The 16,020-nt window shown below is 41.6% G+C and overlaps 1 protein-coding gene across 1 annotated transcript in view; it reads right to left on the minus strand.

Annotated features, from left to right (window-relative positions):
* Nucleotides 1-250: 250 nt before the first annotated feature.
* LOC115107990 (bromo adjacent homology domain-containing 1 protein-like) overlaps nucleotides 251-16,020 on the minus strand; it is a 34,153-nt gene continuing 18,383 nt past the window's right edge. The window contains 6 exon segments of the mRNA XM_029631832.2: nucleotides 251-3,498; nucleotides 3,717-3,808; nucleotides 3,978-4,057; nucleotides 8,153-8,312; nucleotides 11,009-11,238; nucleotides 11,241-11,366. Of these exon segments, the coding sequence (XP_029487692.2) occupies nucleotides 3,309-3,498; nucleotides 3,717-3,808; nucleotides 3,978-4,057; nucleotides 8,153-8,312; nucleotides 11,009-11,238; nucleotides 11,241-11,366 (878 nt within the window). The 3' untranslated portion in view covers nucleotides 251-3,308.

A 16,020-nucleotide genomic window follows, 5' to 3' on the forward strand; every position in this document is an offset into this window, starting at 1 on the left:
CTTGACATGTATGATGAAATCCTGGTCAAGACTAAACAAATTAACTATGAAACAGCACAGCAAGTAAGTGAAAGAAATAGGTTTTGATTATGTTTTACTGGTAATGGGGACATACAGTACCTTGTGAAAGTATTCACCCCCTTCGCATTTTTCCTAGTTTGTTTTCTTACAACCTGAAATTAAAATAGATTTTTGGGGGGTTTGTATCATTTGATCTACACAACATGCCTACCAGCAAAATATTTTTTATTGTGAAACAAACAAGAAATAAGGCAAAAAAACAGAAAACTTTAGTGTACATAACTATTCACCTCCCCCTTTCTGGAGTTACAGCTGCAAGTACTTTCTCTATAAGCTTGGCACATCTAGCCACTGGGATTTTTGCACATTCTTCAAGGCAAAACTGCTCCAGCTCCTTCAAGTAGGATGGGTTCCTGCTGGTGTACAGCAATCTTTAAGTCATACCACAGATTCTCAATTGGATTGAGGTCTGGGCTTTGACTAGGCCATTCCAAGACATTTAAATGTTTTCCCTTAAACCACTCAAGTGTTGCTTTAGCAGTATGCTTAGGGTCATTGTCCTGCTGGAAGGTGAATCTCCATCCCAGTCTCAAATCTCTGGAAGCCTGAAACAGGTTTCCCTCAAGAATTTCCCTGTATTTAGCACCATCCATCATTCATTAAATTCTGACCAGTTTCCCAGTCCCTGCCGATGAAAAACATCCCCACAGCATGATGCTGCTACCACCATGCTTCACTGTGGGGATGGTGTTCTCAGGGTGATGAGAGGTGTTGGGTTTGCACCAGACATTTTCCTTTATGGGCAAAAAGCTCAATATTAGTCTCATCTGACCAGAGTACCTTCTCCCATATGTTTGGGGAGTCTCCCACACGCCTTTTGGTGAACACCAAACATGTTTGCTTATCAAATCAAATCAAATTTATTTATATAGCCCTTCGTACATCAGCTGATATCTCAAAGTGCTGTACACCAGAAATGGTGTAGAAGCACCTGCACCATGTTTTCCTTTAAGCAATGGCTTTTTTTCTGGCCACTCTTCCATAAACCCCAGCTCTGTGGAGTGTACGGCTTGAAGTGGTCCTATGGACAGATACTCCAATCTCCGCTGTGGAACTTTGCAGCTCCTTCAGGGTTATCTTTGGTCTTTGTGGCCTCTCTGATTAATGCCCTCCTTGCCTGGTCCGTGAGTTTTGTTGGATGGCCATCTCTTGGCAGGTTTGTTGTGGTGCCATATTCTTTACATTTTTTAATAAGGGATTTAATGGTGCTCCGTGGGATATTCAAAGTTTCATTTTTTTATATCCAAACCCTGGTCTGTACTTCTCCACAACTTTGTCCCTGACCTGTTTGGAGAGCTCCTTGGTCTTCACGGTGCTGCTTGCTCGGTGGTGCCCCTTGCTTAGTGGTGTTAGACTCTGGGGCCTTTCAGAACAGGTGTATATATATTGAGATCATGTGATAGATCATGTGACACTTAGATTGCACACAGGTGGACTTTATTTAACTAATTATGTGACTTCTGAAGATCTTATTTAGAAACTTCATAGCAAAGGAAATGAAAACATATGCATGTACCACTTTTCTTTTTTCTTTTTTGAAACAAGTTTCATTTCACCAATTTGGACTATTTTATGTCCATTACATGAAATCCAAATAAAAATCTATTTAAATTAGAGGTTGTAATGCAACAAAATAGGAAAAACTCCTAGGGGGGGATGAATAGTTTTGCAAGACACTGTACGTAAATGCCAACAAAAACTTGTGTGTGTGTGTGTGTTTCAACTATTTAACTGTACTAGAATAATTAAAAGGCAGTTAAAATGTTAAATATCGGTATCGTTTTTTTGGCAAGGAAAATATTATGGTTATTGGAATCGGGCAAAAATGTCATAACGGTGCATCCCTAATACAGTGCATTCAGAAAGTATTCAGGCCCCTTCCCTTTTTCCAAATTTTGTTACTTTACAGCCTTATTCTAAAATGTATTAAATAATTTTTAATCACACCTCCTCCATGCTTGGGAGGAGGGAACCACAAATAAGGAGATCCTCTGTTCACATACTCTGCATCCTTGAGTAGTGGTTTCTTGCAGAAATTCGACCATGAAGGTCTTTCAAAGTTCTTGAAATTTTCCAGATTGACTGACCTTCATGTCTTAAAGTCATGATGGATTGTCATTTCTCTTTGCTTATTTGAGCTGTTCTTGCCATAATATTGATTTGGTCTTTTACCAAATAGGGCTATCTTTTGCATATCACCCCTACCTTGTCACAACACAACTGATTGGCTCAAACGCATTAAGGAAAGAAATTCCACAAATGAACTTTTAAAAAGGCACACCTGTTAATTGAAATGCATTCCAGGTGACTACCTCATGAAGCTGGTTGACAGAATGCCAAGAGTGTGAAAAGTTGTCATCAAGGCAAAGGGTGGCTACTTTGAAGAATCTCAAATATATTTTGATTTGTTAAACACTTTTTTGGTTACTACATGATTCCATGTGTTATTTCATTGTTTTGATGTCTTCACTATTATTCTACAATGTAGAAAATAGTACAAATAAAGAAAAACCCTTGAATGAGTAGGTGTGTCCAAACTTTTGACTGGCACTTTATATACTTTCTTGGCGGCCACGATTTACCACAGGGGAAATATAGGGGAAACACTTCGATCCTTTGTGAACCTGCACTGAACACACACCCACCCACTACGTCACTCTCTGACACACAGCAGGGATATAAAACCTCAGTGTGTGTGTGCCCTCACGATCACAGCTGCCTCAGAGACAAACACAAATGAAGAAGAACGTTGTCATTACGTCAGGCTCTAACATCAAAACAATGACGTGATAAGCCCAGTGTCACTCTGTTATAACAGCTCCTCTTCTTGTTAGGTCACCAACACGGCTGTTGATGCACATGGTATTGCGGGACATGGGGACCAGGACCATTAACTCTTTAAGTGGTGTGGAGGAACAGATCTCTGTGAAAGAATCCACCTCTCCCTTCTCCAAGCCGGTATAGTTCTCCAGTTGAGGGAGCCAAAACTTCAGCTCCCTAGCTACAGTTGTAAAGGGGGCTAAGGTACCCACTCAGATATCAGTGGTCCCCCTTCGATACTTGATCCTTCAGTCTTCCTCCAGCTGACCTGAGTGCCTATCAGGGGTCAAGGGTCAATCAGGGGTCCCACCAAAACACTTCAGGGGTTCCCCCTCTCATCCTTCAGCCCCATGTGTAGGAGTGTGTTTGCTCCACTAGGGGTGTGTTTGCGTGTCCTCTGCTGCCCCCTACTGCAGGTTCTTGAGGATGCGTCCGTATCGGAAGTCGTAGACGTGGCGGCAGAGGTACACTAGTTCAGGGTTGATGTTGGCAGGAACCTGGCGGTGGTCGGGGGGGTTGAAGTCCGAGGTGCAGGGGACCACTCTGGCAGTGCCAGGGGGCGCACCCTCTTCACGCCGCTTCACCAAGGCACAAAATCTATATATGGAAAATGAAAGTGAGTTTTAAATGCACATTTCTTCTCTTTCTTTCTTTACTTTATACCTCAAGTCAATTGACCATGCTACAGTGAGGTGTCTCTCCCTTAGAGCACTTCTAATGTCAGTGATGTGTAATATTACTCGCTAAAGAATGCCTAGTTTCACCTACAGTGTTAATTATGGATACATGGTGTGTGTGTGTGTGTGGTTTCTTACCTACAGTATTGTGCTAGTGGGAGAACATAGCATCTATCTTCGATGCAGGCCACACTGTTCTCGTCTTGATGCCGAGAGGCAAAAATCTCTTTCTGAATGGTGAGAAACAGACATACAATTATCAATCGCCACACAATCAAAGGTAATGAGATGAGATGGAAGAGAGGAAGCCACTTCAGACTACTGAGATGAAGGAAAAGAAGAGATGAGGAGAGGCCTCTTTAGACTACTGAGATTGAGCCATAGTTGAGTTGTCCTCACCTCACAGTGCATACTGGAGTCTTGGCCTCCCTGTGTGTGTTCAGGTCGATAGTACCAGAACAGGCTCATCATCAGCTCTCCTGAGGAGGGGAGACACACACACACGGTCAACACACACAGGCAAGCAAACACACACAGACACAACCACAGAGGAACAAAGGTACAGCTTTGCCAACCAACAGCACACACACAAATACGACCAGTCTCTCACCAGACAGATATAAGTAGCATTTCAGACAAACAATGGTCCTCGAATAACACCACAGCCAGCAGACACAAACAACCATTCACAGCCTACAACAACCACACACACACACCCCAGCTAGCACATTTGGTTCCTTGGAAGTTGTGGGAACGTCTGTTTTTGGTTTCACATTGGTTGTGGAAACAAATTCATACGTTTCCTGACTGGTAAAACTGAACGTTTTTTTGAACATTCTAAGAACAGAATAGAACACTTCGCCTGTTCTGGGAATATTTCATTTTAGGTTGCAGGGAGGTTCCCAGAAACTTTTACTCTGGTTCCTTGAAAGTTTTCCTGGGAGGTTTTATTATAGGTTATATGGAGGTTTTTGAACGACTTCTTTAAAACATTCACTGAATGTTTCAATAAGACTTCCAATAACACTGGTAGCTTATTTTGGGTAAACATTTTGAATGCCAAGCAGATAGGAAACATGGAAATGAATTTCCTTAAGCATTCATCATGCAAACACATGTTTTATTGTGTCAAGGCCTCAGTGAGATTTGAACCTATAATCTTCTGTTCCCTATCCATGGAATTAGCCCACTGCACCACCAGGATGGAGCTAGCACGCCATGTTTTTTTTCACACATACAAAGCTGGTCATTACAGTCTATTCAAACAGACCCAATGGCATAGGAAACAAGCACTCATTAAGATCAGATGTGGTGAATTAGTGGGCACGGCCAACACACCTGAGAACTTAACAAAATAGAGGACAGAGTTTTTGTTGATACTGAGAACGGAATGTATGTTTTTAAATAACATTCTTAGAACATATTCACAACATTACTAAAGTTTTCTTGTTGTTTTTATGGACAGTTTTCTTAATTTTCTTGGAACAATTTGAGAACATGACCTTAAATACAACCATGAGGAAACCTGTAGGAAATGTTATGCTGAAGTACTGAAATTCCCACAGAAGAACATTGTTTCTTAACATTCTTAACTATTTGAGAACATTCCCAATGTCAAACCAGTTGGAGAATGTTTGTAGAACATTACCAAAATTGAAATTAAATGTAACCATGTTTGTACTTTAAGGAAACGTTCTGTTAAAGTAATGAAATAACAATACATACTTTTTTTGGGGGCTAAGTTCCTTAAATGAACTGGGAATGTTCCAAAGCCAAGCAACTATCCTGCACCATTCCCAGAAAGTTGCAGGAAGGTTATAGGCAAAATAAACATAGGACAACCACGCTCTCACCAACCTCTAAGAAACATGGTTCTCAGAATGTTGTGCTAGCTGGGACTAGGGTTGAAAAGGGTTGGAAACTTTCCGGTAAATTTCCTGAATTTTTCCGAAATTTTTCCATGGAAAGTTAAGCCCGGGAATTTAGCTTAAATTCATCAGAAAAGTTAACTTATAACAGTGAACCTTTTTTTTTGTGGGATACACATAAGGCAATTCTAGGTCTTGTGGCATAATTTGGTTAAACTTTCCCCAATTCAATAGAATTGCAACCCTCTGCATGCACACTAATTTCTTCCATCCAGTGCACTCTTCCATCACATGTACAGTGATTTCTTCCATCACATGTGCAGTGCACTCTTCCATCACATGTACAGCTGATTCTCAAGATATTGCACACTAATGAGATGCTATTGAGCTCACACTACTACACTGTCTGAGCCAAGGACTACAAGCTGTCTAGTAAGTTTTGATTACAATACTGGGTGGAGTGAATATATTTTATATGACATACATGATTTTTTGTTAACTAGTAAATAGTAGCCTACAGCAAAGTGTGTTTAACATGTATCTTACAAAGCAGTTGTTTAATCTAACTGCTTAACTATTTATCTGAACATTGAATTGTATTTTGTTTTTTTTTACTCATTTTTTCCCAAATCTTAACAGGAAAATGCCACGGGCACTATCTGATGTGTGGAGACAGTTCACTGCAGCTAATGTAGAAGGAAAAGCTGTGTACATTTGCAAATACTGTGCTAAATCATATGTGAAGAATGCAACAAAGATGCAGAATCATCTGGCCAATTGAGAAATGCCAATGAACGTCTTGCTCGAGCTGTGTATGCAACTGGTTCACCTCTGATGCTCACAGGCAATGTTTATTGGAAGAGATTTCTGAATGTTCTTCACTCAGCATACACCCCTCCAACCAGACATGCTTTATCTACTCATTTGCTGGATGCAGAGTTCAACAGAGTTCAAGTGAAGGTCAAGCAAATCATAGAGAAAGCAGACTGTATTGCAATCATCTCTGATGGGTGGTCGAATGTTCGTGGGCAAGGAATAATTAACTACATCATCTCCACCCCTCAACCAGTATTCTACAAGAGCACAGACACAAGGGACAACAGACACACCGGTCTCTACATTGCAGATGAGCTGAAGGCAGTCATCAATGACCTTGGACCACAGAATGTATTTGCACTGGTGACAGACAATGCTGCGAACATGAAGGTTCCTTGGTCTAAAGTGGAGGAGTCCTACCGTCACATCACCCATTGGCTGTGCTGCTCATGCATTAAATCTGCTCCTCAAGGACATCATGTCACTGAAACCAATGGATACACTCTACAAGAGAGCCAAGGAAATGGTTAGATATGTGAAGGATTATCGAGTTATAGCAGCAATCTACCTCACCAAGCAAAGTGAGAAGAATAAGAGCACCACATTGAAGCTGCCCAGCAACACCCATTGGGGTGGTGTTGTCATCATGTTTGACAGTCTCCTGGAGGGGAAGGAGTCTCTCCAAGAAATGGCCATATCAGTCTGCTGATATGGATAGCCCCATCAAGAGGATCCTCCTGGATGATGTATTTTGGGAGAGAGTGGTAAGCAGCCTGAAACCTATAGCAGTAGCCATTGCATGGATTGAAGGAGACCATGCCATCCTGTCTGATGTTCAGACTCTGCTTGCAGATAAATGTAAGAGAAGAAATCCGTACGGCTCTGCCCACTTTACTGTTGCTCCAAGCAGAGGAAACTGCAGTTCTGAAATACATCAAAAAGTGTGAAGACTTCTGCCTGAAGCCCATACATGTTGGACCCCAAGTATGCTGGAAAGAGCATCCTGTCTGGTGCAGAGATCAACAAGGCCTATGGTGTCATCACTACCGTGTCTCGCCACCTTGGTTTGGATGAGGGAAAGGTTCTTGGCAGTCTAGCGAAGTACACTTCCAAGCAAGGGCTTTGGGATGGAGATGCAAGATGGCAGTCGTGCCAACATATCTCATCGGCCACCTAGTGGAAGGGACTTCCAGTGCAACTGGTCCTTGTTTGGGAACACACACACCAAAGCACGCAACAGGCTGACCAATACAAGGGTTTGAAAAATGGCCAGCTGGGCAAATTTGAGGCTTTTTGGGCCTGACAACAAGCCATCCTCAACAAGGTTGGAAAGTGACCGTGAAGATGAGGCCTCAGAGTCTGATGTTCAAGTGGTGGACATTGAGGAGGTCCAGGGAGAAGACATTGAAGCCTGAGAGGAAGACAACCAAAGCTTTAGTTTCTAAACTATCAATTCACAGATTTATGTTGAAAACATTTTTGGGAGATGCGATGGATCATTGGGGATCATTCAATATTCCCTTTCTTTTGTTGTTCAGTGAAATCATCCCATGTGAAGAGTCAACTAATTTAATTGAAGTTCAATTCGTAACTAAATTGGAAGGATTTAATAATTTGCAATGATGTCTACTTATGATGAGGTAAAAGGTTTATGCTTCTGTCTCCATATGATATGGTAAATATATCCAATGCAAAAAAACATCTACATTTAAATGGTATTAATATTAATTTGCATATACTTCTGTTAATTCCCATATATGTCCGTTAATTACCACGGAAAGTTTCCACCTCTGAATATTCCCCAAAATGTGCAACCCTAGCTGGGACACACACACAGCCAACTATTATACCCCAACAATAGGTTAGGACATCCTGCTATTTCTCTCTCACCAGATTTGGGATCCTCCCAGAGCGCTGATATCTTGGCGACGTAGGGCAGGGACTTCTTCCGGGGACCGGAGCGCAGCAGCACTGTGTCTCTGACACGTATTACTTCACTGTCTCTCTGTACTCCTTCATAACACTGCCGCAAAGCCGTCTCATCCTCCCCCTGAGACACACACAAGTACCACAAACACACCGTCAAAACACGACACACTTTAATTATTCTCCAGCTACTGGTTACATCAGAAGTTTTCTATCAGAGAAATGGACCCGTACTATCGGGATACTCAACAGCATTTAAGAAATATATTACCTTCAACAGTGTTATCTTGTGATCAAGCCATCAATGTTTTGTGATTATTGGCTTCCTAAGAATGTTACCTAACAATTTAGCAATTAGCAGGTTTGACATTTCAGTGGAAACACTACGACTATCAGCTTTTTGATAAGCGGTTTAGCAAAAAAAGATGTCCCGTATTATTGGAATACGATCCCCAGTTATTGGCCACCTTACTATTTTGCTCAATTACAATATGTATCCATTTAATTTTGTTCAAAAAAGAGACACCAATCTCATATTCGAAGTGTTTACTAGATAGTTGACTAGTTGCCTTTTGTGGCCCCCCAAAAATGACTTGCCTGAAATTCGTTAGCTATATTTCAGAGGCAAAAAGTTGGATATTAAATTATGTGTGGTCTGTCAAGGAGTCTAATTTTACAATATACAGCATGTCCTACAAAATGTGTGTGTATATATATATATATAAACCTTTTGAAAACTCTCAAAACCTAACTTAACTTACATAAATTGCAATGAAAATCGATGGTCAGCTAGTAAGAAGGGTGTCTTTACCATTATTTTCCAGTCCATTTAAATGTTGAGCTCGAGGTGATTTAATCCTCTAACCGCTAGCGAGTGTCTGAAGTTAGGCGGTCTCCGATGTTGGGGGAAATTTAGCTAGGAAGCTTGAGTTTTTACTAACCAAAGTAACAACTTAGTGTGGTCAAAGACTTAGTAACTTAGTTGTAGTCATGATCTTGTAAACTATATCTACAAACAACTTATTTCTGGATATTCTCTAAACTACCCACAATGCACTATTTTTCAACGTCATATGGACCTTTGGCAGTGATTACAGCCTTGAGTCTTCTTGGGTATGATGCTACAAGCTTGGCACACCTGTATTTGTGGAGTTTCGCCCATTCTTCTCAGCAGATCCTCTCAAGCGCTGTCAGGTTGGATGGGAGCGTCGCTGCACAGCTATAGGTCTCTCCAGAGATGTTCGATCGGGTTCAAGTCCGGGCTCTGGCTGGGCCACTAAAGGACACTCATAGACTTGTTCCGAAGACACTCCTGCATTGTCTTGGCTGTGTGCTTAGGGTTGTTGTCCTGTTGGAAAATGAACCTTCGCCTCAGTCTGAGGTTCTGAGCATTCTGGAGCAGGTTTTCATCAAGGATCTCTCTGTGCTTTGCTCTTTTCATCTTTCCCTCGATCCTGACTAGTCTCCCAGTCCCTGCCGCTGAAAAACATCCCCACAGCATGATGCTGCCATCCCCATGCTTCACCGTAGGAATGGTGCCAGGTTTCCTCCGGACACAACGCTTGGCATTCAGGCCAAAAAGTTCAATATTGGTTTCATCAGACCAAAGAATCTCGTTTCTCATGGTCTGAGAGTCCTTTAGGTGCCTCTTGGCAAACTCCAAGTGGGCTGTCAAGTGCCTTTTACTGAGGAGTGGCTTCCGTCTGGCCACTCTACAATAAAGGCCTGGTTGGTGGAGTGCTGCAGAGATGGTTGTCCTTCTGGAAGGTTCTCCCATCTCCACAAAGGAACTCTAGAGCTCTGTCACAGTTACCATCGGTTTCACCTACCTGACCAAGGCCCTTCTCCCCCGATTGCTCAGTTGGGCAGGGCGGCTAGCTCTAGGAAGTCTTGGTGGTTCCAAACTTCTTCCATTTAAGAATGATGGAGGCCACTGTGTTCTTGGGGACCTTCAATGGGGACCCCAGATCTGTGCCTCGACACAATCCTGTCTCGGAGCTCTACGGACAATTCCTTCGACCTCATGGCTTGGTTTTTGCTCTGACATTCACTGTCAACTGTGGGACCTTATATAGACAGGTGTGTGCCTTTCCAAATCATGTCCAATCAATTTTTAATACATTATGGGCTATTGTGTGTAGATTGAAGAGGATTTTTTCCCTAATTCATTTTTAGAATAAGGCTGTAACGTAACAAAATGTGGAAAAAGAGAAGGCGTCTGAATATTTTCCGAATACACTGTATCTATGAAAAGCTGAGACTCTCACAAACATGTTTTGCTCACAAGCTACACATGAGTCGTTACAAGGTAAGGAGTTTTTCAACATAGAAGATAGAAAATCCCAGGACATGGTGCCTATAATACTCACATAGCTACTGTCACAAATGCCAAACTCCACACAGTTGTCACTGAGTAGTAGGATATTCATTACCCAGTGAGCAAATCATTTATGTACTCACAGCATTCATTTAAAGTCATTTTTTGCTTTTTGCCTTTCCTGTTGTTGTTGTAACCTCTTGTCAATGAAACTCATGAATACAGCTGTCAAATTGTTTTGTGTTATACTTGTAGCCCTGGTTGTCCTGAAAATAGAATGGTAAAACACTTCATTGTGAGGCTAAATATAAGGTCTGGACATGCAGACAAATGAAAGTTAGATAAATGAAATGCTGATTTTTGCTGGGGTCTCTTGGACTGATAGGGTTAACAACAATAAGCCAATTGAAAGCTATGGAATGGTCAGGTTGCCATGGTAGTATGAGGGAAGAAAATGATCAGTATCTCAACACATACACACACAAACTCTTGATCCAACCCACCGCAATGAACACTTCTTTCTCCGTGGGCACTCCTACAGGCAGCCACCCATTGGTGGCCCGTCGGCGGATGACCCTCTTCTGCTTGGCGGGGGACAGGCAGGTTGTCGGGGCTGGCTGTTTCTGCGACAGCCTGGTTCTCCCCATGGACAGATAACCGTTAGGTGGCTTGGTGCTCTGAGGGCACTCCCTGGCCAGCTTCAGTCTAGCATGGGGCACTCTGCGGTCAGACAGGGGGTGAGGAGATGGGGCTTGGCCTGGGTGGAGGAGGGGGTGGTGTGGAGGGGGCAACCCGAGAGTGGGAGGGAGGGGGAGACCAGGAGGGAGGGGTTGTGGTCGCCTTTGGGGGAAGAGTAACCCTCTGGAAAGAGAAAGAGAGAGAAAGGGAGGAAGAGAAGCCCTGCTGAAAAAAACAGCATAGACCAGCATAAATTTGAAGCTGGTCCGACCAGCATGGTCTAACTGGTTCTACTGGCCGACCAGCATGGTCTAGCTGGTTATTCTGGCGGATCAGTCTTCATTGTGTTTTCGCTGGTGACCAGCAAAAGCTAAAGCAAAACCAGCATCAAGTCACATTATGCGGGACTGAAAAGTGAGGTTTAACTCCTTTTGGAATCCAGCCAGAGTGGATTCCCACAATCTACATTCCGAATGACTGCCAGAGGTAGAAAAATGTGTAAATGAGACTACCTAATCCATCTAAACTGGGACAACCATTTCAGGAACAAGTGCAATAAGTCAAACTAACAGATTGGACTAGTTGAGAAATAAGTACAGTACCAGTCAAAATTCTGGACACACCTATTTATTTAAGGGTTTTTCTTTCTTTTTTAAAACTTTATTCTACATTGTAGAATAAAGTGAAGACATCAAAACTATGAAATAACACACATATGGAATCATGAAGTAATCAAAAAAGTCTAAATATATTGTAGATTTTAGATTCTTCAAAGTAGCCACCCTTTGCCTTGATTACGGCTTTGTACACTCTTGGCATTCTCTCAACCAGATTCACATGGAATGCTTTTCCAACAGTCTTGAAGGAGTTCCCAGATAAGCTGAGCACTTGCTGGCTACTTTTCCTTCACTCTGCGGTCCAACTCATCCCAAACCATCTCAATTGGGTCGATTGTGGAGGCAAGGTCATCTGATGCAGCACTCCATCACTCTCCTTATTGGTCAAATAGCCCCTACACAGCCTGGAGGTGTGTTGGGTCATTGTCCTGTTGAAAAACAAATGATAGCCCCACTAAGCGCAAACCAGATGGGATGGCAAATCGCTGCAGAATGCTGTGGTAGCCATGCTGCTTAAGTGTGCCTTGAATTCTAAATAAATCACTGAGTGTCACCAGCAAAGCACCCCCACACCTCCTCCTTCATGCTTCACGGTGGGAACCACACATACGGAGATCATCCGTTCACCTACTCTGCGTCTCACAAAGACAGCGGTTGGAACCAAAAATCTCATATTTGGACTCATCAGACCAAAAGACGAATTTCCACCGGTCTAATGGTCATTGCTCATGTTTCTTGGCCCAAGCAAGTCTCTTCTTATTATTGTTGTCCTTTAGTAGTGGTTTCTTTGCAGCAATTCGACCATGAAAGTCTGATTCACACAGTGTTCTCTGAACAGTTGACGTTGAGATGTGTGTCTTTCTCTGTGAAGCATTTATTTGGGCTGCAAATTCTGAGGCTTGGTAACTAATGAACTCCTCCTCTGCAGCAGAGGTAATTCTGGTTCTTCATTTATTGTGGCGGTCCTCATGAGAGCCAGTCTCATCATAGCGCTTGACGGTTTTCGCGACTGCACTTGAAGAAACTTTCTTGAAAAGTTCTTGAAATTTTCTGCATTGACTGACCTTCATATCTTAAAGTAATGATGGACTGTCGTTTCTCTTTGCTTATTTGAGGTGTTCTTGCCATAATATGGACTTGGTCTTTTACCAAATAGGGCTATCTTCTGTATACCACCCCTACCTTTTCACAACACAATTGATTGGCTCAAAAGCATTAAGGAAAGAAATTCCACAGATTAACAGGTGTGCCTTGTTAAAAGTTAATTGAAATGCATTCCAGGTGACTACCTCATGAAGCTGGTTGAGAGAATGCCAAGAGTTTGCAAAGCTGTCGTCAAGCAAAGGGTGGCTATTTGAAGATTCTCAAATCTAAAATATATTATGATATATTAAACATATTTTGATATGGTTACTACATGATTTCATATGTGTTATTTAATAGAAAAGAGTACAAATAAAGAAAAACCCTTGAATGAGTAGATGTGTCCAAACTTTTGACTGTTACTGTATGTTATTTATCTTTGTGTAGCATAAGATAAATCAACTGATTAATGAATCAATCAATGTACATGCAAAACCACAGATACTGAAACAAACAATTCTGAAAAGCAAACTGCAATAGAGCATGCTGGGAAATATGATAATGATGGGTGTGGTTTTGCATACCAGCAAAATTCTAATAACTTGGGAGTCAACCTCACTTTGTACTGAACGTCTCGGTTGCCAGCGACCTGAATTTCCTGCTTCACCACTGGATCTGTGGGTATGATAAAGATTGTTAAATGATTGGAACCAATAGACATTCTATCACTTGTCCCTGTAGGGGAACCCTTTTGAGTGCCACGTAAAACCCTTTTGATTTTTAGAACGCTCTCACAAGAAACACTTGTGGGTTCTTTGTTTTGTCCCTGTAGGGGAACCCATTTAGATTCTACGTACAGTGCCTTCAGAAAGTAGGCCTATTTACACCCCTTTTTTTTCCACATTTTGTTGTGTTACAGCTTGAATTAAACATCTATTTAATTGAGATTTTGGGTCACTGGCCTACACACAATACCCCATAATGTCAAGTGGATTTTTAATTTTTAATTTAAAAAATAAATAAATTAATAAACAATGAAAAGCTGAAATGTTTTTAATTTATTTGTTTTATTTGTATTTCACCTTTATTTAATCAGATAGGCCAGTTGAGTACAAGTTCCCATTTACAACTGGGACCTGGCCAAGATAAAGCAAAGCAGTGTGACAAAAACTACAACACAGTGTTACACAAACAAACGTACAGTCAATAACACAATAGAAAAAGTATATGTACAGTGTGTGCAAATGCAGAAGAAGAGTAGAGAGGTAGGCAATACATAGGTCATAGAGGCGAAATAATTCAAATTTAGCATTAACACTGGAGTGATAGATGTGCAAGATGATGATGTGCAAGAAGAGATATTGGGGTGCAAAAGAGCAAGAAGATAAATAACAGTATGGGGATAAGGTAGTTGGGTGTGCTATTTACAGATTGGCTGTGTACAGGTACAGTGATCGGTAAGCTGCTCTGACAACTGATGCTTAAAGTTAGAGAGGGAGCAAATAAGTATTCAACCCCTTTGTTATGGCAAGCCTAAATAACTTTGAGTAAAAATGTGCTTAACAAGTCACATAATAAGTTGCATGGACTCAGTTGAGCAGTGAATTTCTAACACAGATTCAACCCCAAAGAAGAGCATCTATTGGAAGATGGGTAAAAATAGAACAAGCAGACACTGACTATCTATTTGAGTATGGTGAAGTTATTAATTACACTTTAGATGGTGCATCAATACACCCAGTCACTACAAAGGTACAGGCGTCCTTCCTAACTAAGTTGGCGGAGAGGAAGAAAACTGCTCGTGGATTTCACCATGAGGCCAGTGGTGACTTTAAAACAGCTACAGAGTTTAATGGCTGTGATAGGAGAAAACTGAGGATGGATCAACAACATTGTAGTTACTCTACAATACTAAACTAAATTACAGAGTGAAAGGCACAAAAGTAAAACTGCAAAAAATGTGGCAAAGAAATTCACTTCATGTCCTGAATACAAAGCGTTATGTTTGGGGCAAATCCAACACAACACGTCACTGAGTGCCAATCTTCATATTTTCAATTACAGTGGTGGCTTCCTGTTCCTGAGTGGCATAGTTACAGTTTCTACTTAAATTGTCTTGAAACTCTAATGCAAGACTTGAAAATGGCTTTCTAGCAATGATCAACAACCAACTTAACAGAGCTTTAAGAATATTTAAAAGAATGTGCAAATAATTGTACATTCCAGGTGTGCAAAGCTCTCAGAGACTTACCCAGAAAGGCTCACAGCTGTAATCGCTGCCAATGGTGCTTCTATAAAGTATAGACTCAGGGGTGTGAATACTTACAGTTGAAGTCCCTGGAAGCCTGTGTTTCAGACATAAGGAAGTGGATGGTGGCAAATGTTCTATTTTTAAACTTGGACAAAATAGAGATGCTTGTTCTAGGTCCCAAGAAACAAAGAGATCTTCTGTTGAATCTAACAATTAATCTTGATGGTTGTACAGTCGTCTCAAATAAAACTGTGAAGGACCTCGGCGTTACTCTGGACCCTGATCTCTCTTTTGAAGAACATATCAAGACTGTTTCAAGGACAGCTTTTTTCCATCTACGTAACATTGTAAAAATCAGAAACTGTCCAAACAAATCTGAATCTGTCCAAAAATGATGCAGAAAAATGTATCCATGCTTTTGTCACTTCTACTGCAATGCTTTACAGTACTTTCCTGCTACTCGGATAAAGCACTAAATAAACTTCAGTTAGTGCTAAACACGGCTGCTAGAATCTTGACTAGAACCAAACAATTTGATCATATTACTCCAGCGCTAGCCTCTCTACACTGGCTTCCTGTTAAGGCGAGGGCTGATTTCAAGGATTTACTGCTAACCTACAAAGCTTTACATTGGCTTGCTCCTACCCATCTTTCCAATTTGGTCCTGCAATACATACCTACACGTACACTACGGTCACAAGACGCAGGCCTCCTTACTGTCCATAGAATTTCTAAGCAAACAGCTGGAGGCAGGGCTTTCTCCTATCGAGCTCCATTTTTATGGAATGGTCTGCCTATCCATGTGAGAGAAACAGACTCGGTCGCTGGCTTACTGGTGCTCTTCCATGCCGTCCCTAGGGGGTGTGTCACTTGAGTGTGTTGAGTC

Source organism: Oncorhynchus nerka, linkage group LG24 (assembly GCF_034236695.1).
Source record: "Oncorhynchus nerka isolate Pitt River linkage group LG24, Oner_Uvic_2.0, whole genome shotgun sequence".
Taxonomy (NCBI): domain Eukaryota; kingdom Metazoa; phylum Chordata; class Actinopteri; order Salmoniformes; family Salmonidae; genus Oncorhynchus; species Oncorhynchus nerka.